The sequence below is a fragment of the Hemicordylus capensis genome, chromosome 2 (assembly GCF_027244095.1).
Source record: "Hemicordylus capensis ecotype Gifberg chromosome 2, rHemCap1.1.pri, whole genome shotgun sequence".
Taxonomy (NCBI): Eukaryota; Metazoa; Chordata; class Lepidosauria; order Squamata; family Cordylidae; genus Hemicordylus; species Hemicordylus capensis.
The window spans coordinates 255,643,630-255,667,917 of NC_069658.1; the positions used below are offsets into that span (position 1 = coordinate 255,643,630).

Consider the following 24,288-nt stretch of genomic DNA (forward strand, 5'->3'; position numbering starts at 1 on the left):
TAACTCTGATTCTTTAGGAAAATGGGCAGGCAAAACATTGGAATAAACTGTCTCACAGATAAATCTGAGAATTGTTGTAATGTCTGTTCCTTTGGCTCCAGACCACAATTTCCTGCAATGAACCTGCTGTTCTTTTCTGATAATCCAGCTTCTATTTTTCTTTCAGATTTAGGTGGACAAACACTTCTGATGAGGAAATACTTTTATTACAGGGCAAGTTTTACTAACTAGTTCCATAAGAGCATCTCCCACTTTACTGTGTTCTCTAAAATGTCAAAACACATTTTATTTCTCACTGTGTGGAATTATTATTATTATTATTATTATATTCAATTTCTATACCGCCCTTCCAAAAATGGCTCAGGGCAGTTTACACAGAGAAATAATAGGCTTGCTCCATTCTCCAGATTTCTCTTTCCTGTGGATTTTACAGTGTCTAGAAAAGGCTGACCTGTCAGAAAAACACTTACTGCACTCTGAGCATTTATAGGGTTTCTCTCCCGTGTGGATTCTCCGGTGGTTCACAAGGTTGGAGCTGCAAGAAAAACATTTCCCACACGCTAAACATTTATAGGGTTTCTCTCCTGTGTGGACTCTCAGATGATTCACATACGCTGAAGTGTCAGCACAACATTTCCCACATTCCAAACATTTATAGGGTTTCTCTCCAGTGTGAGTCCTTTTGTGTCGCACAAGGTCTGCATGATAAGGAAAACACTTTCCGCACTCCAAGCAATGATAGGGTTTCTCTCCTGTGTGAACTCTTTGGTGTTTTGTATTACCTGACTGTGTAGCAAAACATTTCCCACACTGCAAGCATTTGTAGGGCTTCTCACCAGAGTGAATCCTCTTATGTTTTACAAAGGTTGAGGAGTCAGAAAAACATTTCCCACATTCCATGCATTTAAAGGGTTTTTCGCCTGTGTGCAGTCGTTGGTGGCTCACAAGGCTGGAATTAATGGAAAAACATTTCCCACATTCCAAGCACTTATACGGTTTCTCTCCTGTGTGAATTCTCTGGTGATTTCTGAGTCTAATTTGGACAGCAAAACCTTTCCCACACTCGAAGCACTTATAGGGCTTTTCACCTGTATGGACTTTCTGGTGGGTCCTAAGGTGCGATTGTTGAGCAAAATGTTTCCCACACTCTGAACATGTATAAGGCTTCTCTCCTGTGTGGGACCTTACATGACTCATGAAGGATGATTGGTAAGCAAAGCACTTCTCACACTCTGAACATTTATAGGGTTTTTCTCCTGTATGGACCCTCTGGTGGCTTGCGAGTTGGGATTGCTGAATAAAGCACTTCCCACATTCCACACATGTATAAGGCTTCTCGCCTGTGTGGTGTCTTCGATGGCTCACAAATGGTGATTGGTGAGCGAAGCATTTCCCACAGTCCACACATTTATAAGGTTTCTCCCCAGTGTGGACTCTCCGATGGCTTACAACTTGTGAATGCTGAGCAAAGCATTTCCCACACTCCAAGCATTTGTAGGGCTTTTCTCCTGTGTGACACCTCTGGTGTATCACAAGCTCTGCTTTTTGAGGAAAACCTTTCCCACACTCTGGGCAGGTGTAGGGTTTCTCTCCGGTGTGGATCCTCTTGTGTTTTGCAAAAGTTGAACGGTCAGCAAAACATTTCCCACACTCTGAGCATTCATAAGGTTTCTCTCCAGTATGAATTCTCTGGTGTATGACAAGCTTTGAATGATGAGCAAAACATTTTCCACAGGTAGGGCACATTTTCCACAGGTTGGGCATTTTCTTTACAGCATCTAGACAAATACAAACATGATAAAGCCTGGATTAGAGGATACATCTGAAGATCAACTGCTGAAAGCAGGAAAACAAATGAGAAAGAAATGTGTGGTGGCAAAGCAACTTCATATACTCCAGGATGAGGCATCTTTGCATTCTAGGTTACCTGACACAATTGGGTACCTAGTCATCTGCTCCTTCTTCACCCTGTATGAAATGAGCTGTTAATTTCCAGCCCAGTCCCCATCATCTGGTTTACCTTGACCCCTCACCTGAACTAGTACTGGGGGACTCATTTTCATCCAAGCCCTGAGAGTCTGGCATCCACAGCTCTTCCCCACATTCCATCCGGGAAATGAGATCAGGTGTGGCCATGGGAAATCCTTGCCAGAAAAGGAGAGAACAGGAAGTGTCTGGATTAATTTGGATGAACTTCCTACAATGGATATTTAAAGACAGAATCTTTTTTAAAAGCCTCCAGAAAACTACTCCAAGCAACGTGTTCTATTGCTAAAATAGTCTGAACAATGTCAGATTTGGCAGAGGGAGGGTAACTCAGGGATAGAGCACCTGCTTTCCACGCAGACGGTCCCAGACTCAAATCCCTGGTGTCTCCAAGTAGCCCTGGGAAAGGCTCCTGTCATAAGAACAGCCCTGCTGTTTCAGGCCCAAGGCCCATCTAGTCCAGCATCCTGTTTTGCACAGTGGCCCACCAGATGCCCCTGGGAACCCACAGGCAAGAGCTGAAGGCATGCCCTCTCTCCTACTGCTACTCCCCTTCAACTGGTAATTAGAGGCATCTTGGGGGGGTAACCTATAGCCCTCAGACTAGTAGCCATTGGTAGACCTGTCCTGTTTCTCTTTCTGTCCTGCCAGATTAGCTGGAGAGCCAAAGTACAGTTACCTCTTTAGCAACTTAATGACAGACTCAGACAAAGGGGAGATCTGCAATCCCGCCCCACCTCCAATCAAAGGCCAGAAACCCTGGTCTTCTGGTCAGAAATCCTGGAGCTCCATTGCTAGTCAAAATAGAAAATACTAAGATAATACTAGCTAGTAGTATACTATTGTCACCTTAAGTGGTGCAGCGGGGAAATGCTTGACTAACAAGCAGAAGGTTGCCAGTTCGAATCCCCGCTGGTATTATATCATGCAGCAGCGATATAGGAATATGCTGAAAGGCATCATCTCACACTGCATGGGAGGAGGCAATGGTAAACCCCTCCTGTTTTCTACCCAAGAAAACCACTGGGCTCTAAGCCATCTTGCTGAATGTAAGCAGGTCAGGGTCTGGTTCAGATGATACTTTCTGACCTGCCTTCCTCCCATGTGAATTAGGATGCGGGTGTACATGTCTTGTTGTATTGTGGTGCTGTTGCCTAATTGTGTGGGGGCATGGTTTGTTTGAATCCCCCAGCTACGCACTCTTCAAATGCTACTTCTCCTACCATTTTATTTCTATCCAGTTAAATAATAGAGCCCAGTTCACTGGGAGAGGGAGTAGGCTGAGCAAGCATTTTTGACCCTCTCCTCACATGGGAGCAGGGCCAGTTAGAAAGTATCACCCAAGCCATTCCATTTCATAGTACAAGAAAGTTAGGACAAAATAATTACATATCCATCCCATACCTTCTCCTCCCCAAGGTGATATTATTAGTGATATTCAGGGGATAAATGACGGGGGAAATGATGATCTACTGGGAATATATAACTCGATAATCCAAAACTTTTGAATTAAGATGAGTGTTGAGGTTATCCATTTTCACTCATCCTAAAGAGCATGCCACTTTAACCAACAACTTCTCCCCACAACCCATACCTCTGCTACAGGGAATAAACTGTCTTAGCCTACATTACTTGGTCAGCATTACTTCAATGGAAAGAGGAAGAGGGAGCAGATCTGCCGCTCTCTCAGTTCTGATCTACACATGAAAGCAACAGAATTCAGTGGTGGTAGAGGTGGATAGTGCCACCAGACTAGAAGTGAGGGATGACAACTTTTAAGTCCTCCCCACACTTCTAAAAAAAGTCCCTGCAAGGAGAAAACTAGCAGGTCAGGGAGAACGGTTTTAGCTCAACTGTTACTGTAGCTTTAGTTTTCCACTTGCAGTAAGTTTTTCACATACAGGAATATAAAACAAGGTGATCTCCCAGCTGAGTTCAGAAGCAGTTCAGTCTCTTACAACATTTCAGGACTGCATCACCACAATGTACTGCATATGGAAACCAGGCATTAGGCTCTCTCATTGGCCCGGTAGGAAAAGAATGAGAGAAAGGTGTTCCTTAAGATGCAGAACAGTGAAGGAATTCAGAGTCAAGTAATCCCACAACTCCAAAATGCAGGAAGTGGCCTTTGGCAAGTTATAGATTAGGTCAGCCTAACCTACCTTACAAACAGCAGTGTGAATAAAATAATGATGTTATGTGATTTCTGCTGATCTGTTGGAATAGTGTAGGGAAAAGGAAGGGGTGGGGGTTGACAATGACCTGACATGGGTACATGAGAGTCCTCCAGTTCCCATCAAATGAAGAAGCAAACTCCTTACCCAATGAGGCCACGTTTCCGTAATTTTCTATCATGACATCCCTGTACAAAGCTATTTGACTGGGACTGAGCAAAGTTCCTTGGTCTTCTGTGAAATACACAGCCACATCTTGGAAGGATACCGACCCCTGCAAGAACAGAACCACCTCAGTCCCAGGGACCCTCCTCACGGCTTGGTCACAAAAAGTGAAAATCATTCATCCTGGAAAGAATCTTTGCTGTCTTAGCCTAGCCAGATAACTCAGTGTCTTGAGGCCTAATTAAATTTGTGGAAGTAAAATGGACAATGGGGGAAATAAGCCATAGGCACAGATTGCACACCAATAGGGAGGGGCTGTAGCTCAGAATCACCTGCTTTACATACAGAAGGTCCCAGGCTGAATCCCTGGGAAAGGCTAGTCCAAGCAGTGTATTGAGTTGCCACCCCCTCTGTGTTCCCTTCCCTCTCCCCATCTGGGGGTGCAGTCTGCCTGGCCTCTGCAGTGGCAGTAACAAACAGAAGCCTGGGGTCCCATTCTGGCTTTAATTTCATGGACACATCCCGATCTTCACCTTCCCATCACAAACCCAAAAGTAGCTTTCCAACCTGAGCTGTGCTCATTTCAGCCCTTTCCTTGGAAGGCGCAGTAGCCCTGCTTGAGATGTGGATGCCGTTGTGCACTCTGTGAGGGAATAAAGAATATAAAAGGAACGGAGCTGAGATAGGAATACACAAGAGGAAAGCACACCAAAACTAAGATGAAAAACCCAAACCAAACATGAAAACTTTGTTAAACCACTGAGCCATTATATAAATCAAATAAATAAATAAATAAATAAAACAGAATTATCCAGATAACATGCAGACATCATAAGATAAATAACGATGTGTTGTGCTAAGTTTCATGTTGCAAACCTTCTTCAAGTTGCATTTTCTGCGTTTTAAAGAGAGACTCCTAACTTGATTGCAGTAGCCAAATGCAGCTATTAATACATCTTCCAAGTCAGTATAAACACAGAAAACATTTCAGAAGTAATTAGTGAGGCCTGTCATTACTGGCTCACTCACGGCACAGAGATACGTGGTGGACATTGAGAGAGGTGCCCATGCTGTTGTGAAGGTGGGTTGCTCTGGTCCTGCTAAGTGTTGGCTAATTGCAGTTGTGATGCTACTTCCATTACTCCCAATGGATTTGTGTCCCATCTGCAATTGCACCATGTGCTTAGTAGGAAAGGAATAGCCCGCCTCTGCAACAGTGTGGACATACTTTGTAGAGCCTCACAGCAGCACAGGGAGCTCTCTCAACATCCACATATTTCCACACAGTATGTGAACCACTGTGTGCAACTTAAGTTTCAATCCCCTTCCTTTCAAGATACAACTTCTTGAAAACTCTGCTTCTCAAAAAGGCTATTGAGAACCAGAGGTGCACCTAAGTAATGTTGGAGCCTGGACCTAAAGGCCTTTGGAGGCCCCCTGCTGCAAATTAAGCATCATTTTTTAATACATAGGTTCTTGAGGACACAAACCACACCACCCAGAACAAACAAAAGAGGATTTGGTGGGGGGGGGGGCCCTCAGGAGGTGTGGAGGCCCTGGACTTTGGCCCCGAAGTCCAGGGATAGGAGTGCCACTGTTGAGAACCAATAACTTTAGGGTGCTTGGGGTGGTGGTTGGCTTTTCATGCAAGGGCCACCTGACTTCATTGGTGGTATATTGTACATGATGAGGGCAGGGCCGGATTAAGCTAGTGCAGGGCCTGTAGCATATGTTATAAAGGGGCCCTAAGTTAAAAAAAATGCACATAAATATTAAAACATAAATTATTTACTTCCATAGTAAAGTAACTCAACTTTTTCATTTGCTATATTTTGGAGTATGGGAGACCAAGCCACAAACTCACACTTACTACAACAACAGTGAACATTTTTATACCGTTTTCCAATCAAAATTCTCAAAGCGGTTTACATAGAAAAATAAAGAGTGGATAGATGATTCTCTGTCTCCAAAGGGCCCGCACTCTAAAAAGAAAAATGTGGTAGGCACCAGCAACAGCCACTGGACAGATGCAGCGCTGGGCCTTCTCTTAAAAGGCACATTTAGCAGAAAAGGGATATTTTATCTAACATGGACCAAATAAAACAGGCAAAGTTTTAACTTTAATTCCCGGTTGGAAGCCGGGCATGTGGGGCCCTCGAAAACACGGGGCCCGTAGCAAATGCTACATTTGCTACTACGTTAATCCGCCATAGGATGAGGGCATATCTTTGTCTTATGTCTGGATTGTGGATGGATGGGGTGTGGGGAGGTATGAAAATGCTTGGTCATGGAGTCCCCAAGAAACAGCAAAGCAACTGTATGTACTTATTGTTCAATGCACTCTCCAAATTCCCTAACACTGAAAAGCTTTATTTTGGTGGGGTGGGGGCAGTTTTACCCAGATTCTGGCTTTCTTTGAGGAGCAATCATTAGAGGCTGTCTTTTGCTGTCTTTGTAAGATTTGGCAGGGCTAGTCTCAAAGGCAAGCCTGGTAAGAAAGGAACTGGTCTGAGGATCTACAAGCAACCGCCTAGCCATCACCTTTGCAGTGGAGAATGTGAAGCATCCCTGTAGCTACCACAAGTTCCAAAGTGTACATTCATTCTAAAACTGTCACTTAATAAAGCATTAGTGCCGTAGGGTTTGTCCCCCAAAGGTGGTATCAGATATGTTTTGGCTGTTTGTGTGGTGCAAAAGTGGATCAATGGAAGGATAGGAATGTGGGCTGGGTGACCACACATGAGATGAATCGGAGGAGACTGGAATGGTCGTGTGGTCTGAAAGGAACCAGGCTACCGATCTAAATAAAGACTGGGACATAGGAAGCTGCCATATACTAAGTCAGACCATTGGTCCATCTAGCTCAGTATTGCCTACACAGACTGGCAGCGGCTTCTCCAAGGTTGCAGACAAGAGCCTCTCGGCCCTATCTTGAAGATGCCAGGAGGGAACATGGAACCTTCTGCATGCAAGCATGTAGGTGCTCTTCCCAGAGAGGCCCCCATCCCCTAAGGGGAATATCTTACCGTGCTCACATGTAATCTCTCATTCAAAGGCAAACCAGAGCAGACCCTGCTTAGCAAAGGGGACAATTCATGCTTGCCACCCCAAGACCAGCTTTCCTCCTTTGCTGAACCTGATGTGTTTCCCCAACACTACCATCCTCTTTCTCCAGAGCATGAAAGAACTTCAGAGTAAGGTACAGGATATTGGATGACGCCGAGTTGTCTCCAACCCCCTAGGCTCCACATTAAAGACCCTATGGGAAAGGGGCAGGGTTGCCTTCCCTCACAGCAGACTGTACTCTCTCGCTTGAGCTCTGGGTAGTTACTTGTGTTGTCAGGTCAGGTGCTGCCTGCCATGGACCGTGGTTGTCTTTCATGATCTGAAGTACATGGGAAGGGGAATCAGAGAATGGATGTGTTCCATTCCAGTGCTAAGATCCTGTTATTCCAAAACACTTTGTACACTGTAGAAAAATGCCCCGTGATATTCATGCATTGCACCTCCCCCTGCCTTTCCCCTGTTCCTCTCCCTCCTTACATAATAACAAAATGGAGACCCCGATTCCAATTCCGGCACTGGATCCTTTCCCCCTCTTCGCCACACACTCTCTCCATCCTTTCTTCTGCCTTGTCTATTTTAATAAAGGGCCACATCAGAACTTTCCCCTTTTTTTCTTTGTCATCCTGCCAGACTAGGTGGAGATCCAAAGTGCAGCAACCTCTTTAGCTCCTTAATATCAGACTCAGACAAAGGCGGAGCGGGACAGCAACACCCCCCACCCATCTCCAATCAAAGGACAAGCACCTTCCCCTCAATTCTTCTGCCTCTCTTCACTACCAGCCCGCGGCTCCTCCAGCAGGCGGCTTCTTGCGGCTTTAATTATACAGTGTAGCCTGACCCCTACCGCTAATCAAATTCCTTCTGCATTTGTGCTCTGGTTGTTCATGCAGCAGAAATGCATCGCGAGACCCTCCGAGCAGCAGCCAGTACCTCAGTCTCAGGCCGGGTGCTTCAGCTCAGTCACTCGGACCCCTGGATCCATCCATGATACTGACAGTCAAGGGGCTCAAGGACTGCTGGGGGTTGTAGTCCAACTTTCCTATTGAGAGGATTCTGGGAGTTGTAGTCCCCCTCCGCCCGCCGAGTCCGACTTTAGCTACGCTGCTCAACTGTGTCCACCGATCATCACAGCGATTTTGAGCTCCAGAGAAATGTGAGCGTGCATTATGATGCCTTACTGTTGCTTCGACTTGTGGTTTAATCAAACCAGGCCCTAACATATGGAAACCTGAAAGATCAATGCCAAAATGTGCAATTCTCTATTTCACATGCTGTGGGAGCACATATTAATACTTCAGGGTTCCCATGCTCTCTCAGGGGCAGCAGGTAAATCTGCAACATGTGTTTCTAACAGGCAGCTACTAAAATAATATCGATTTTAAAAAAATCACTCCCCAAAGACAAAGAAAACCCTTCCATTTAAGATAAAGGTTAGAGTGGTGCTTACAGTTTTCACTCATGACAGAGTATGGACATTGCAATTGAAGATGATCGCTTCAACAACCGAACCATGTAAGGATGAAAGACTTGAACAGAGACTCGTATATGATGCCAGCTACCTTCTTTAGAAATGAAGCGGCTGGCACACACACCTTCCTTGCCATGGTCTTTCAGCTCAATATTGGGATGAGGAGGGAAAAAGGTAAGGTGTGCTATCGAGTAGATGTCAACACCTGGCAACCACAAAGCCCTGTGGTTGTCTTTGGTAGAACACAGGAGGGGTTTACCATTGCCGCCGCCTCTGCAGTATGAGATGATGCCTTTCAGCATCTTTCTATATCACTGCTGCCCGATATAGGTCTGGGAAACATACCAGCGGGGATTCAAATGGCAATCACTGGCATGCTAGTCAAGTCATTTTCCTGCTGCGCCATTAGGTGGCTGAGGAGGGGAAAGCAGTATATAAATATTCATAGTCGTAGTCAATATGCCTATTTATTTATTAATTCGATTTTTATACCACCCTTCCGAAATGGCTCAGGGCAGTTTACAATTAAAACAAAAATCATTAAAACCAATAACAATTAAAACAGAAACATAAATATGAACACCAATTAAAACATCTTGAAAAACAATTAAACTATCATAACAATTAAAACCCTGAAAACCAGGTTAGCATTAAAACAATTAAAACTAATTAAAAACCCTGAAAGGCCAGGCCAAACAGATGGGTTTTTATGGCTCTCTTGAATGTCAGTAAGGAACTAAGATTATGAATTTCTGCAGGGAGTGCATTCCACAGCTCAGGAGCAGCCACGGAGAAGGTCCACCTCTGAGTCACCACCAAACTGATGTGTTTTAGAAAACCAAAGTAACTCCATTTTACTTAGAATACCTCACTCTAACTTAAAGTAACCCCAGCCCAGCTCAAGGACACGGCCTCACATGATTATCTCTCTCCACTAAATTGTATCTAAAGAAACTTGGTTCTCACAGGACAGAGACCAATCTGGCTGCCACATTCTGAACTAACTGAAGTTTCCGGACTTCGTACAAAGGCAGCCCCACGTAGAGCGCATTGCAATAGTCAAGCCGGGAGGTTACCAGCTGATGCACCACTGTTTTGAGGTCATCCTCTTCAAGGAATGGGCACAGCTGTCGGATCAGCCGAAGCTGATAGAAAGCACTCCTGGCCATGGCCTTCACCTGAGATACCAGGGTGAGGCCTGGGTCCAGGAGTACTCCCAAGCTGTGCACCTGTTCCTTCTGGGGTAGTGTAACCCCATCCAGCACAGGAAGATCTAACTCACCCCTCAGATTCTGAGCCCCCACAATGAGCACCTATGTCTTGCTTGGATTCAGCTTCAATTTGTTATCCCTCATCCAGCCTATTACTGCCTGTAGGCAGGCATTTAGAGAATGAGTGCCATTTCCTTAGGATGAAAAGGAGAAGTAGATTTGGGTGTCATCAGCATAACACCCAGCACCAAACCTCCTGATGACCTCACCCAGCAGTTTCATGTAGATGTTAAAAAGCATTGGTGACAGAATGGAGCCCTGGGGGACTCCATATAACAGTTCCTGTTTTGAGGAGCAACTGTCACCAAGCTCCACCATCTGGAATCTACCTGAGAGATAGGAACAGAACCACTGCAAAGCAGTGCCCCCTATCACCAACTCCCCCAGGCAATACCATGGTAGAGGGTATCGAACGCCGCCGAGAGATCCAGAAGAACCAGCAGAGTCACACTCCCTCTATCAGTTCCCCAGTAAAGTTCATCCATCAGGCCGACCAAGGCTGTCTCAACCCCATAGCCAGCAATATAGCCCGTTTGAAATGGATCTAATCAGTTTCCTCCAAAACTGCCTGGAGCTGGTCGGCCATCACCCTTTTAATCACCTTGTCCAAGCAAGGGAGATTGGCCTGTAACTATCCATCACTAAGGGGTCCAGTGAAGGCTTCTTAAGGAGTGGTCTAACCATTGCCTCCTTCAGACAAGGAGGCACCCTACCCTCCCTCAGCAATGCATTTATGATGTTAACTAGGCCACCTCCAACAATCTCCCTGCTAGATAGAAGCAGCCAAGTTGGGCAAGGATCCAGAGAACAGGTGGTAGGCCACACTGCCCCAAGCAGCTTGTCCACATCCTCAGGAATCACAGACTGAAACTGATCCAATCTAATACTGCAAGAGGGATCCTCCATAGACCTTGCAGAAATAGTGGAGTCCAAGTTGGCTAGAATACAGGAGATCTTATTTGCAAAGAACCCATTAAAGGCACCACAGCAGAGCAACTTGGGGGAATAATTAGAAGTAGAAGGAGCGGAAACCTAACTCCTCACAACCTGGGATAGCTCCGCCGAGCGTGAACCCCAGCCATGCACCCGCCCGGGCTTCCTTCAGTTTTATTCATCCCCCGAAATTGATGTAAGTGTTAAGACCTGGAGCTTCCAGAACAGCATATCTTACTCTAGGACCATTCAATGACTTGCATCGTCCACAATTTATAAAACCTTTAAAAAATAATTTAGGGTGATGTTCTATTGTGGCACATAGGAGATATATAGATACACACACACACACACACAATACATACACACACAATTTTACTATGCTTTTGTTACCACTATTCCGCCTCATTTAAGATTTCTTTACTTCATGAGCTGAGCTTCAATGAGGGGGGGCCCATTTTAAAATCTTGTCTCTGGGCCCACTCCAACCTTGCTACGCCCCTGCCCCAAGTGGATATTGAAGTCCCCCAGCACCAAAAGTCTAGGAGACTCCAACACCAACTCCGCGACCAGCTCCGTCAGCTCAGTTAGGGAGTCAGTTGGGCAGTGGGGTGGACAGTACACCAACAGAATCCCCAGTCTATCCCTAGTTCCCAGCCTCAAAAATATACACTCAATATAAGTCAACTGTCTCGCAGGGGCCCTGGTAAGGGAAATGGTATTCTTATGGACCACAGCCACTCCACCTCCCACCCACCCCCATCCACTTCCCCTAGCCTGCTCCACGACTGGGTAACCTGGTGGGAGAAGCTGAGCCCATACTGGACCACTCGCCTTCCTCAACCAAGTTTCAGTTATACATGCCAGGTCAGCTCCCGCATCCACGATCAAATCGTGGACAATTTCGGTCTTATTCTGAACTGACCTGGCACTGCAGAGGAGCAAGGCCAGACTCTGTGAGTCGTTGGAGCTGCTCCCCGAGGCCTGAGAGTTGACAGAGCAGTTGGAAGTAGAAACAGTTACTAAATTACTGGTTTCCCTTCCCCTGTAACGGCCAGCTGCTCTGCCAGCGCCAATTCTTCTATTCCCCACCACTACGGTAATAGCTGCCCCAGAACCACTGGGCACACCCCTAGCACCATCCCACTCAAGAGAGCCCAAACACATGTCTGCAAAAAGGCCTGGCCCAACCCAACCACCCAGCCCCACGCCCGAAGGCCCAGGCCCAAAGCCCAGCCCCCTTTGGCATCCAGCTTCTACAGCCGCCTACAGACAACCTGACTGCCATGCCAACAGCTATGGCTTCAGTGAGCCTCCTTGCTTTTAAGCTTGCAAGCCCCAGAAGCCACTCCACTTCACAAGCAGCTCCCAGGACAGGCAGCAGGTGATGGAACTTCAGCAATCTTCAGCAAGCTGGGAGGCTGGCAACCAGCCAGCTGGAACTTGGCAGCCAACAAGCAGGCTGCACTCTGTCTGTGCCGGAATGTCCACAGGAGGCAGAGGGGCTAGATGGTAAGTCCCAGCAAGGCAGATAGAATGGCCCTGCTCCCCCTGTTACTTTCCCCTGCATAGGCAGGAATTCAACTAGTGCAGCCTCCCCAGTCACTTCCTAGTGATGCCCTTGATGAATTTCTACCGGATGCATCTTTGCAAGCCACAGTGCTTCCCAATGCCACTTACTGTAGTAAATGTTCAGGCAGAAATCCATCAGGTGCACAATCCATACACTGTCACTTCCTACAGATACACCTTGTAGCTTTTACAAATTATCCAAAGCCAAAGGGCATGCAAACCCAGCTGCACTTTTTACAGCTTACTAATTCCTGTAGCGAAGAGATTGGATGACATCACAAAAGTGGAATGCCTCTTTTTTTCAATTCTAGCACTGCTATAGCAATATAACATTTGCATCCTAACCCTAACCCATAGAGAACATCAGGAGAGATCTGGCGACTACTTGGGGACGGGCCTTCTCCGCTGCTGCCCTGATGCTTTGGAATGTGCTTCCTGCTGAAATAAGAGCCTCCCCATCTCTGACAACTTTTAAGTTTTTAGAGACGCATCTGTTCACACAGGCGTTTTAATTAAAGACTGTTTTAATAGTTTTAACATTGTTCTAAATTTTAAATTGTTGTAATGTTTTAACTTTTTCTGTTGTCATTTATTTTGTTTTATTGTAAACCGCCCAGAGACGTAGGTTTTGGGCAGTATAAAAATATGTTAAATAAACTATAAAAGTGTCCGCATGTGTGATACTGCATGTGTGATACTATTCATACATAAGTGGGAGATAAGCTATGACAGGAATGTTTTATTTTTCACCATGTCCTGACAGTTCTTCTTCAGCAAAAAGAGAGAGAAAGAGAGAGAGACAGGGAGCCTTATTCACTTTTTGTCCCAGGTTTCATTCTGATTTTGCTACATCCCTTACATTTCCAATAGCCAATTTTGAAAGTAAATTACTTTGTAGAATTATATGGGAGGTGGCATTACAATGGGATTACTGCAAAAAAGATTAATATTTAATAAAAATTGCAATGCACAAAAACTAGAAACAAACACAGTGTAAATTTGGGATGGAGCTGAAAACAAAGCTAACAGAGCACCACTAGAAAGTAAATAGAGACAGAATTGCTAAGTACACTGCCTGTAGGCTTTTCAGCGGCATCTGGTGGGCCACTGTGTGAAATAGGATGCTGGACTAGATGGGCATCCTTGGGCCTGATCCAGCAGGACTGTTCTTATGACACTAGTCACATGGAAGCAGGGCCAATGAGAAAGTACGGTATCACTCAAACCGGCCCATTCCGTTTCATAGTGCAAGAAACGCAGGATACAATTCTTTATATATCCAACCCATATTACCCTCTCCTTCCCAAGAAGGTAGTATTCATAGGGGAAATGATGAACCACTGGGATTAGATATATACCTCTGTAATCCAAAGCCTCTGATTTAAGATGCGAATTAAGATGCTATCAATCTTCACTCATGCCACTGTATCAACAATGTCTCTGCTACAGGGGATGAACTGATAGGCTATCTTGCCTTCCATTAGTTAGCCTGGATTACTTCAATGGAAAGAGGGGCTCGGCTCCGTGGAAGCCAAGTGAGTGGCGGAGGCACTTCTGCGCTGTAGGGGCTTCCGGGCGGCACATTGCGGCTCCGAATAGCGTTCAGGTGCTGTGGTGGCGGTGAGTTCCGAATTACTTTGCTCTTAAAGCTGCCTCCCGCTGCCCCCCGGAGTGGCGCGTTCACTGGCCACCACTGCTGGGAAATCAGTCTTAGGTTCCGATTTCCCAGCTTTGTGGAACTTGAGCCAAAATAAGACAGCCTTAGCGATGGTCCTAAACCAGCAGAGTGCTCCAAATATTTGGAGTGCAGAGGGGTGATTCAGATGAACAGCCCGCAGACTCCCACAATAAAAGGGTGTGCCAGGAGTGCAATGGAACATCCTCCACCCTTGTCCCTCTTTCCTTGTCATGTGTGCTGGGCTGCATGTTGTCCATATCAGCCCTATAAGAATTTGAAAAACAATAGCTACCTCCATAAAAATAGCGCCTTAAAGCTGAGCAGTTTGTCCTCACCAAATGACTCAACAATGAAGGACTGTCTGCTCCCACATTTATCTGTCCACCTGTTCTGATTATCATCAGCTGCCCCAGCCATCAGATGGGTGGTGATCAGTGAACAGGGCTTTTTTTGTAGTAGTAGTAGCACCCTAAGCTTTGGAATGCAAATAAAAAGGGCAGGCTTTTTATTTGTTTAGGCTTTAGTGTGTGTATGCGGGGGCAGGGAGGTTGCTGCTTTTTGATTTTTATATCTTTGGGTTTAAAAAGTATTTTACGTTTTAGTAGGGAATTTTAAAACAATTTATTTGCTTCATTATACACCACTGATTTGTTTTTTAATTGCAACGCCAACAAATTAATCATAAACCATGGAATGTGTTTATTAATAACAGAGAACAAGTGAATGGAATAAAAAACACCAAAGATACACATATAGAACAAAGGTTTCTAGCCTACTCGTATAAGTAGGTAGCAGTTATCCAAGCATGATTGGTCCTTTGGGACTGGATCTCTCACATAAAGTCATCTACTGAAGCTGGTTTCCCAGTCAAGTTTCTGTCAGCCAACCTATCTGTCAGCCTTAGTTCATATCCCTCTGAAACTGATTGTGTTACTTCTTTCATTCCTGCTTTTCCTTTCTTGGAAACATTTGTCCAAGTGCTGTCTCCCAACCCAATTCAATCTAGCTCCACTTCTGCCAGAGTCAAATACACATCTAGGGGGTTGCCAGTCTGTTACTGGAGATTGACTTTATATCTTTTAGGTTACTGAGGAATTGGGAGACGAGGCAGTTGTGTCTGTTTCACAAAGACAATAGGCCCATTCATATGTAATGTTCAACATACATACATCTGTACTGTATAGTGTACACAGGTGCAGCCACTCACATGTTATAAGGTACTTCAGTACACTTCCTATCTGTAGCATGCATTTGAAGGGTCTGTATCCAGGTTAACTGGAAACAGGCCTGTATCACAGGTACAATCATTCACACAAACACATGTACGGATGTACAGACATCTGTACACTCATACAGCATAATGTCTGAACCAGGCTACTGTCCTCTAGTTCTCTCCTGCTGTGGCAAGCAGAGCGCCAGGTGTTCCAAACACAGGTGAGGAAAGTGAGCAAAGGAAAGGACTGGCAGGAAAACAGGAGACACATAAGTCTCTTGCCTTAGCAATGGTTTAAATGAAACAAAGATCTCCGAGATGTCAATGGTCAGCCCTATCAACATGTTGACTTATACATGTGGATAAGACATCATCCTCACATTCTTTACTTAGCAGACTATCTGAACACCTGGATGGGCAAGTTCATAAATTCAACCTATTATTGAACAGACATTTTTGTTAACTATTCTGACACTAGTGGCTCTTTGCCAGATTAGGATCTGTTTCAGCTCCCACAAGGTGCCCCCATTAAAGTGGTCACAAACAAAAGGTCTCTGTCTTTTTTTGTAGGGGAGATTTTGGCAGAGCAATTTTTCCTTGTAAGCCTCGCCTGCTAAGATCTTCTTCTGTGCAACTGTTAAGATATAGAAGCTCCTATCTTTCCTCCTTTACATTTAGCCTTAATCCACCGTGCAACATAAGGAGTATTTCTTCACTAGAAAGTAAAGCAACGGAGGATTCTGGGTCATGATTTGAATATAACCCTCCTTGGGGGAAGAAAATTTGGGAAGGTACTCCTGGATATTATAGCAAGTGTGTGAGAAGTCCAGAAATAAGACGCACACCCCTGAAAAATCCCTACAGGAATATCTAATACAAACCAGCGATTCTTCATGTGAATGCAACCAATTAAACTATGCCTGATTTTTTAAAGAAAAAAATTGCAGTACAAAAGATTCCTGTCTGTGTAGCCATCACTGCGTCAACATTACAATGTCTGAATCTTTCCTTCCTAAAAGTGGAGATTACCAAAAACCTAAAGTCATCAGACTGATGACTAGCTTGCAAAAAAATGTTCAGTTAGTGGTGCCTCTAATATGCCATTTTTTATTCTGTAATGATGTTCAAGAATACGTTTTTTAACTGGCCGTATAGTGCAGCCAACGTATAACTTTAAACATGGACAAATGATGACATATATGGCATAAGCAGAATTACAATTTGAGAATTCTTCAGGAATCAGAGACAGGAATCTTTGTATATACAGATTACATTCATTGCAACCCTATGGTTTAAATACGAATTTGGATCTATCTTGCTTTTTGTAACTGTGGTGCCCTAATCATGTGTGAAGATTGCCAGACAGCGGCAGATATAGGAGGTTCAACAGCTGTGAATAATTGAGAGAGTGCTATAAAGTTGGAGGAAGAGAGTTTGGTCAGTTTATTCAAGTTGTCGTGATAAAGACTAAGTGTCAGGCAGCAGCTTTATGAATTGTTGCACTCATTGGGTAATTAACTTTTATGTTTATATATGTAGTTTGTATTATTTTGTATACAATGTTTTCTTTAATGTGTGGTTTGTGCTCTGTAGCAACTCACATCTACAAGGACTTTTTCAAAATCCCCTGGAGGAATTTAAGAACTTTTGGAAATAAATTCACACTCTTTGGAAGAACTGGAGAAATGTGTTTGGAGGAAGTAATGAAGAATTCCATACACCAGGGAGAAGTGATTTATATTTAGTAGCTGTGAAGTTTATCATGATTGTATTACATAATTGTTCATGTACTTCTGATGAAGCTTATTGTGAAACGAAATATCGTGAAACCTTGTCAAAAAATGAAGTGATATTTGAGATGTATACTGGCCACGATTGTTTTTTGTATTTGTTTACGCTTTATTCATTGGGTGGTAGCTTTTTCTTTGCTATTTTGAAAAGACTCTCAGGCAGCAGGTACTGGGGGAAACCTCCATATGAGGGAGCTGCTGCTGCTAGTCACAGTAGACAAGACTAGGCCAGATGGAGCAAAGGGCTGTCTCAGTATAAGGCAACTTCATAGATTTGTGTACGATTTCCATGGCAAAGATACTCAACCCCAACTGCCATGGAAGAGGCAACTTTCTCTTTACCATCTCTCAATCAGAACCTTTTCCTGCTCCCATTTACCTAAATACCTAAACCCTTTGAACATTACATGCACACATCCTTACATTATCCAAACCCAAGGGAGATCGCAACACAGTGTATCATTTGGAGCTGCAGCAATGTGACCTTGTAAAGGGAGCGCTTTGAGTTTCTATGTCAAATATTAACTATTCACTGTCAGTATTTGACACAGAATGATATGACAGTTGCATTTCATAGTTGACATGCACTAGTACAGGGCTGCTCAACTTAAGCCCTTCTGCAGATGTTGGCCTACAACTCCCATCATCCCTGACTTTTGGCCGCTGTGGCTGGAGATGCTGGGAGCTGTAGTCCAAAAACAGCGGGAGGGTCAAAGTTGAGCAGCTTTGCAGTAGTATAAGTATTTGATAGCTGGCATACAACAGTACTTAATATTTAACTATATTTGTTACCTGGCATGCAAAGGTACTACGTTTTGACTAAACCCGACAGCTGGCATGCAATGGTATTTAGTGTCTAAGAATATTTGATAGTTAGCATGCAAAAGTATTAGTATTTACTATTGACATGCAATAGTGTCTGTATAACATAGGTGAAATGGAATGGTATTTAATATTTTATAATGGCCATGCAATAGTATTTAGTACTTCTACCAATACTTCATAGTTATCATGCATTTAGTTTATGGCATTTTATATTTGATAAAAACCAATCAACCAAGAGAGATTGCCTAACAAAGTCTAAAGCACTCATATTTTATGGTCAGATCACAAATCCAGAATCAAAATGGTGAAATTTGAAATTATGGCAATTTTCAAATTTTGCTAAAAGTTTGTTTTAGGTTTAGTGTTGTTTATTCGAACCAATGCTTTGGATAGCGTTGTTGCAAGAATCCCTCATCTTGGAGAATTAACCGACGTAAGGGACGAATTCTTGGCTGTGATCAAGGCATTCCTACAGTTTCCCCTTCTGTGTGGATTCTTTCATTCTGGACAAGGGGTCCTTCGATAGTGAGCCACTTCCCAGATGAAAGCCATTCATAAAGTTTGCTTTCTTGCGCACCTTCTCCGACATCACACAAGGTTTGATCTGTCATCAAAATGTTTTCTACACACTGAGCCAGAGGATATCCTGTGGTGAAAAACAGTTGAGAAACAATTATACACCAGCTCCTTGTGGGAAGGCATACAGTAAAGCAATGGAGGATTCTGGGTCATGATTGAACATAATCCTCCTTGGGGGAAGAAAAGTTGTGAAGGTCCTCCTGGCTATTATAATGAGTGTGTGAAAAGTCCAAAAATAAGGCACACACAACCTGAAAAACCGCTACAAAATATCTAATGCACACCAACTGTTATTCACGTGAATGCAACCAATTAAACAATGCCCTGATTAAAAAGAAGATTTGCAGTACAACTCTAAGCAGTTTTATTAAGAAGTCCCACTGAGTTCAACAGGATTTACTCCGAGGTAAGTGTGCACAGGATAGCACAATTCAAATTTGGGATTAATCAATCTCCAGACTGATTAATCTGACTGCAATTCAAGTTCGCAGCCCTGTTATGGAATCCCCAAACTAAGTAACCCACTGAGGAAAACAACACTGAACCACAAAATGCTGATCCTACCTCTAGAGATCCGCAAAATGTTTCCCATAATATTTACTTATTTCTCACATTTATAGCCTATCTTTCCTCCAAGGAAATAAGCACATATGGTTCTATCCTGCAAGATAAGGTGGTAAGAACATTACCGGCCCTAGGTCACCCCCTGAGCTCCTTGACTGGTGGTGGGGGGCGGCAGGAGTCTCCCTGATCCTAGCCCAACACTCTAACCACTACACCACTTTGCTTCTGTTTATTGCATTTTTATCCCACCCAGAATGTGAAGTGCTTCCGTTTGGCTGCCAGAGTCCTCAGCATGAGACCCTGGTGATTTACACCCAGCCTCAGCACTTTATTTCCATGTGGCTGCATCCCTCCATTCTTGGTTCCATTCTCCATCTGGCTCCATTCTTCATTCTAATCAATAGTGGCCTCTGACTGAGGCTAGGGAGGGAGCAGGGCATGGAGCAGAAGGCATGCAGCCAAGTTTTTGCTGTGCTGACCCCTCAAATGGCTGCTGCACATGCACATTAGCCAGCTGGGTGACGGCGGGGCAAGAGCTTTTGCTAGGAGTTAAAGATATAGTCCACCTTCTGCTCTGCCTCACCAGCCGTCACTGCCAAGCATTAAATCCATACTGTTGCTTTCAGTTTATCTTTATTTCCTAAGGCTTTGTGGGGTTTACTAAACCTGCTCAAGGCTCTCTTAATTTACGCCAATCAAAAACCAAAACAACCAATCGTTTATCCATCCCACCCTATTCTAAGGGGCCACACGGCATGGCCTGAAGCCCCATGGTGCTGCCACTTTGCTAAAGCAAAGCAGGTTTGGGTCTGGCCAGTGGGAGATCGCCTGGGAACCCTCATGATTGCTGCCCTGGGTTACAATGAAGAAAGATAATGAGGAGTTTTGTGGCACTATACAAATGAAAGCATTGATTATAGAGTTTTCATGGAATAGTGCCTCTTTCACCTGATGCATGAAGTGCTCTCCTCAGTTGGTAGGCACATGGGTATTGAGGAAGAAAAAAGTGAGCTGTGGGTTATGAAATGCAACAGTAAGAAAAGCACAAATGTATCAGATAAGTACAGAGACTGTTCACAACAGCAGTAAGCGGACACAACAAGTGTTCCTTTTTATGCTATATAGCTAATTACATGTAATTTATACAGTACATGTAGTGAGATAGGAAATCTTAGTTTTCCCTACTGAAAACTAAATGGATAGTGTTAAACTTGTAGTGGAGTCAAATTGCTATGGAATGCAAGAGCAATAGTCTGTGACTGCTCTTATGGAAAGCTTAAATGCATGAGGTGAGTGCATAGGATATAATGGAGCAAATCCACATGGAGCATCTTATCCAGGTGGAGATTCGCTGAGCTGAATTAACATTTCTCTCACAGTGAATGTTGCGCTACCTTTGCAATAAAGAAGGAAATCTCACCTATATGTTGCCTTTGATGTTGAATGAGGCTTCTGTTTGCACTAAACTTCTTCCCGCACTCCAAGCAAGCATAGGGTTTCTCTCCCGTATGGACTCGCTGATGAGTTACAAGGTGTGTCCGGTTAGCAAAACATCTCCCGCACTCTATGCATTGGTAGGGTTTCTCCCCTGTGTGGACTCTCTGGTGTTTCACAAAGGCTGAGCGATCTGCGAAAGCTTTCCCACATTCCAGGCAACTATGAGGCTTCTCTCCCGTGTGGCGTCTCTGATGCCTTGTGAGGTGAGAAGGGGAACCAAAACATTTCCCACAGTCCAAGCATCGATAGGGTTTCTCTCCTGTATGGGTCCTCTGATGCCTTACAAAAGTGGAGCGCTCAGAAAAACATTTCCCACACTCCAAGCATTTGCAAGGCTTCTCTCCTGTGTGGACTCTCTGGTGGCTCACGACATGAGACTGGCGGGCAAAGGATTTCCCACACACCAAGCATTTGTAGGGCTTCTCCCCTGTGTGGACCCTCCGGTGGCTCCCAAGGTGTTCTTGGCGGGCAAATGTTTTCCCACACTCCGAGCATTTATAGGGCCGCTCTCCCGTGTGTACTCTCTGGTGTTTTGCAAAGACTGAACGGTCAGCAAAAGCCTTCCCACACTCTGGACATTTATATGGTTTCTCTCCTGTATGGACTCTCTGGTGTTTCAAAAGGTGAGACTGCTGAACAAAACTCTTCCCACATTCCAGGCATTTATGGGATCTCTCAACTGCGTGGATTCTCTTATGGCTCACAAGCGCTGATGGATCAGCAAAGCATTTCTCGCATTCCAGGCATTTATAGGGCTTCTCTCCTGTGTGGTATCTATTGTGGATCACAAGTTGTGACTGGCATGCAAAGTATTTTCCACACTCGAAGCATTTGTAGGGTGTCTCTCCTGCATAGATTCCCTGGTGTCTGGCGAGATGTGCTTTGCGAGCGAAGTATTTATCACATACCAAGCATTTATAGGGTTTCTCTCCAGTGTGGATGATCTGGTGGCTCATAAGGTGAGAATGGCAACCAAAACATTTACCACACTCCAGACATTTATAAGGTTTCTCTCCTGTGTGGATTCTCAGGTGTCTGGTAAGATTTGGTTTCTGAGTAAAACGTTTCCCACACACAGTGCATAAGTGCTTCTTCCTAGGGTTATCTGTAGGGATAAAGAGCAAAACAGAGACAAAATTCTCTTGAGAAAGAACTTTGGCAAGTACAGTGATAGGCAGAGGTGGAAAACCAAGCATTAAAATACTGAAAAATTAAAAGACCTTATCTCACACATACTTGTTTTCTAGGTGTAGAAATTTTTTCAAGTTTAGGAACACTCATTCATGTGACACCCTGCCCCTGCAACATCTTCATTCAGAGGCAGTACAAACCCAGAGATTGCATTGTAAGCACTTGTACCCACACTGTTTTAGAGAATGCCCTCTGCTTCAGGATTCCCACTACCTATTAAGATCTTTTGGAGAGGTCTACCTGCACTAGCCACCAGCTCATCGGGTGGTGACTTGGGGTCGGGTCTTTTCTATAGCCGCCCCGCTGGTTTGGAACCAACTCCATTGCTGTAAGAGCTTCACCCTCTCTAGCCGCCTTTGGAAAAACTTTCAAGACACATTTATTTCATCAAGCCTTTGGTTAGCCATAAGCTGGTTTTCCTGTTGCTACTAAACTATTTTTAACTGTTTTAATTGCTTGATTTTAAACTGTGGCTTGATTGTTTTTACTTTTGTGTAAACCACCATGAGACATCCATTTTTGGCAGTATAAAAAATAAATAAATAAAGCACACTACATTTTGAAGGGAGGGAAAATCTAAATTTCAAAGTGTGGTTTTATTTATTACAAATTTTGAAATATGAAATTTTAGCTCTAGGATGGATGTTGCAAATTCCAGTGGCTCATTCCCTTCCAAAGGGGGTCTGCTTCGCTTCCACATATCAGTTTGTTTATTTTATTTAATGTATATACCACCTGACTCTGAAGGTTCTAGGCTGTTGTTCAAGCAAAGGTCATCATCATATACTGAGAGTTCAATGAGGGAGCATAAAGAGGTCACCAAAGTGCTTTCCCCTTGTTCACCCTTCTCTTTACTTTGTAGCAAGATTCTCTGCTTCTCAGATCCTTAGATCTCTCCCCTCCCCCCCCCCCAGTTTGGGCAATGGGCAAAATCAGATAATGTATGGAATAATTCCAGTGGAAAGTTAGCAATTAGGTAATTTCCATTTTAACAGTAACATCAGCCTAAAGACTGCTAATATCTGTCATCACAGATTAGTGCCTCTTACTAATGCAGGCAAATGGTCCAAAATGGACACACAACGTGGTGGAAATAACTGGGAACATTCTGTGGAAATTCATCATATTGGTATTAGTGTGAATGTACAGTTGCCATACGGAAAAGAGGATAGGTCTCCTGTACCTTTAAGAAACGCACAGAAGAAGGAATTTCAGCAGGTGAAGCTTTTCTTCCCCCTGCATGACAAGCAGCAAATGCTAAAATTCCCTTTTCTGTGCATCTCTTAAAAATACAGGAGACCAGCCCCTTTTTCCATAGGGCAGCCCTAGGTGAATGTGCGAACTCCCCTCCTCCCGAATCAACAAAAGGGGTGGCTAATACCCAGAATGTTGGGGGCAATATGCTAAAATCATTGTAAACCGCTTACAGAGCTCCGGCTATAGAGCGGTATATAAATGTAAGTGCTATTGCTATTGCTATTGCTAATCATTTAGGACACTTTATGCCAAGTTGAGCGTGAGCTGAACAAAGTGCCTGGTTTGGAAATCCAAGTGAAAAGCTACTGAGAGTAGGAAGGAGTGTGTGTGTGGTGGAGGAATCCTTCCAGATATTAGGATGGCCGGCTTGTGGCAAAACAAGTGCAAGAAGTGTACAGTTCCAACCAGGTAGCTGTTCCTGTCTTCTGACTAAACATACTGAGGCAAAAGAGAACCAATAGTCTTCCCTCCCCCTCCTCCTATGGCTGATCTCAGCGCCTCACCGGGACTAGTGTCAGGAACCTTCCTTCCATCCAAGGTCTGAGCATCCGGCACCCAACAAGGCTCTTCCCCTTGCTCCAGACGGGAAATGAGGTCAGGCTTGGTGACTGGAAGTCCTTCTCAAGGAAAGAAGAGAGAAGGATTAATTAGGGTGGATCTGGTAGGGATGGTACTTTATTTATCGCTTCAACTTCTACCTCCCAACACCCCAAAGAGTTAGGCAAGAGGTCTGGATAAACAGAGGGTTCCGTGACTCTAAGCTGAAAATGAATCATGCACATCAAAAACCAAAAACCTGTCCCCATGCTGCCTTATCGTCAACATCCAAACGTAGCTCCGACATTTCAAATGAGTAGTCAGAATCAGCCCATCACACATCAAAGGCAGCTCAGTTGCCACTGCATGAGAAAGCAAAAGGCCCAATTCAAAGCCATTCAAAAGTACCACAGCATACAGCACCAAGGAAGTGAGCTGCTACCCCATTCAGTGAGGCTGTTCACATGAGCTTGCACGGCCCTACCAAGGTAGGGCTAGTTGTATGGAGCACCGGAATCAGGG

The 24,288-nt window shown here is 44.3% G+C and overlaps 1 protein-coding gene across 5 annotated transcripts in view; it reads right to left on the bottom strand.

Annotated features, from left to right (window-relative positions):
- LOC128343449 (zinc finger protein OZF-like) overlaps positions 1–24,288 on the bottom strand; it is a 41,061-nt gene continuing 16,773 nt past the window's right edge. For 2 of the 5 annotated variants that reach the window (XM_053292536.1, XM_053292537.1), the window contains 3 exons: positions 23,733–23,849; positions 20,705–21,886; positions 14,989–18,787 (listed from right to left, as the gene is read on the bottom strand). In XM_053292536.1, the coding sequence (XP_053148511.1) occupies positions 18,600–18,787; positions 20,705–21,886; positions 23,733–23,849 (1,487 nt within the window). In that variant the 3' untranslated portion in view covers positions 14,989–18,599. Of the gene's footprint in view, positions 1,705–7,624; positions 7,637–14,988; positions 18,788–20,704; positions 21,887–23,732; positions 23,850–24,288 lie in introns of those variants that run through there. The other 3 variants (XM_053292538.1, XM_053292539.1, XM_053292540.1) reach the window with 2 other exon arrangements.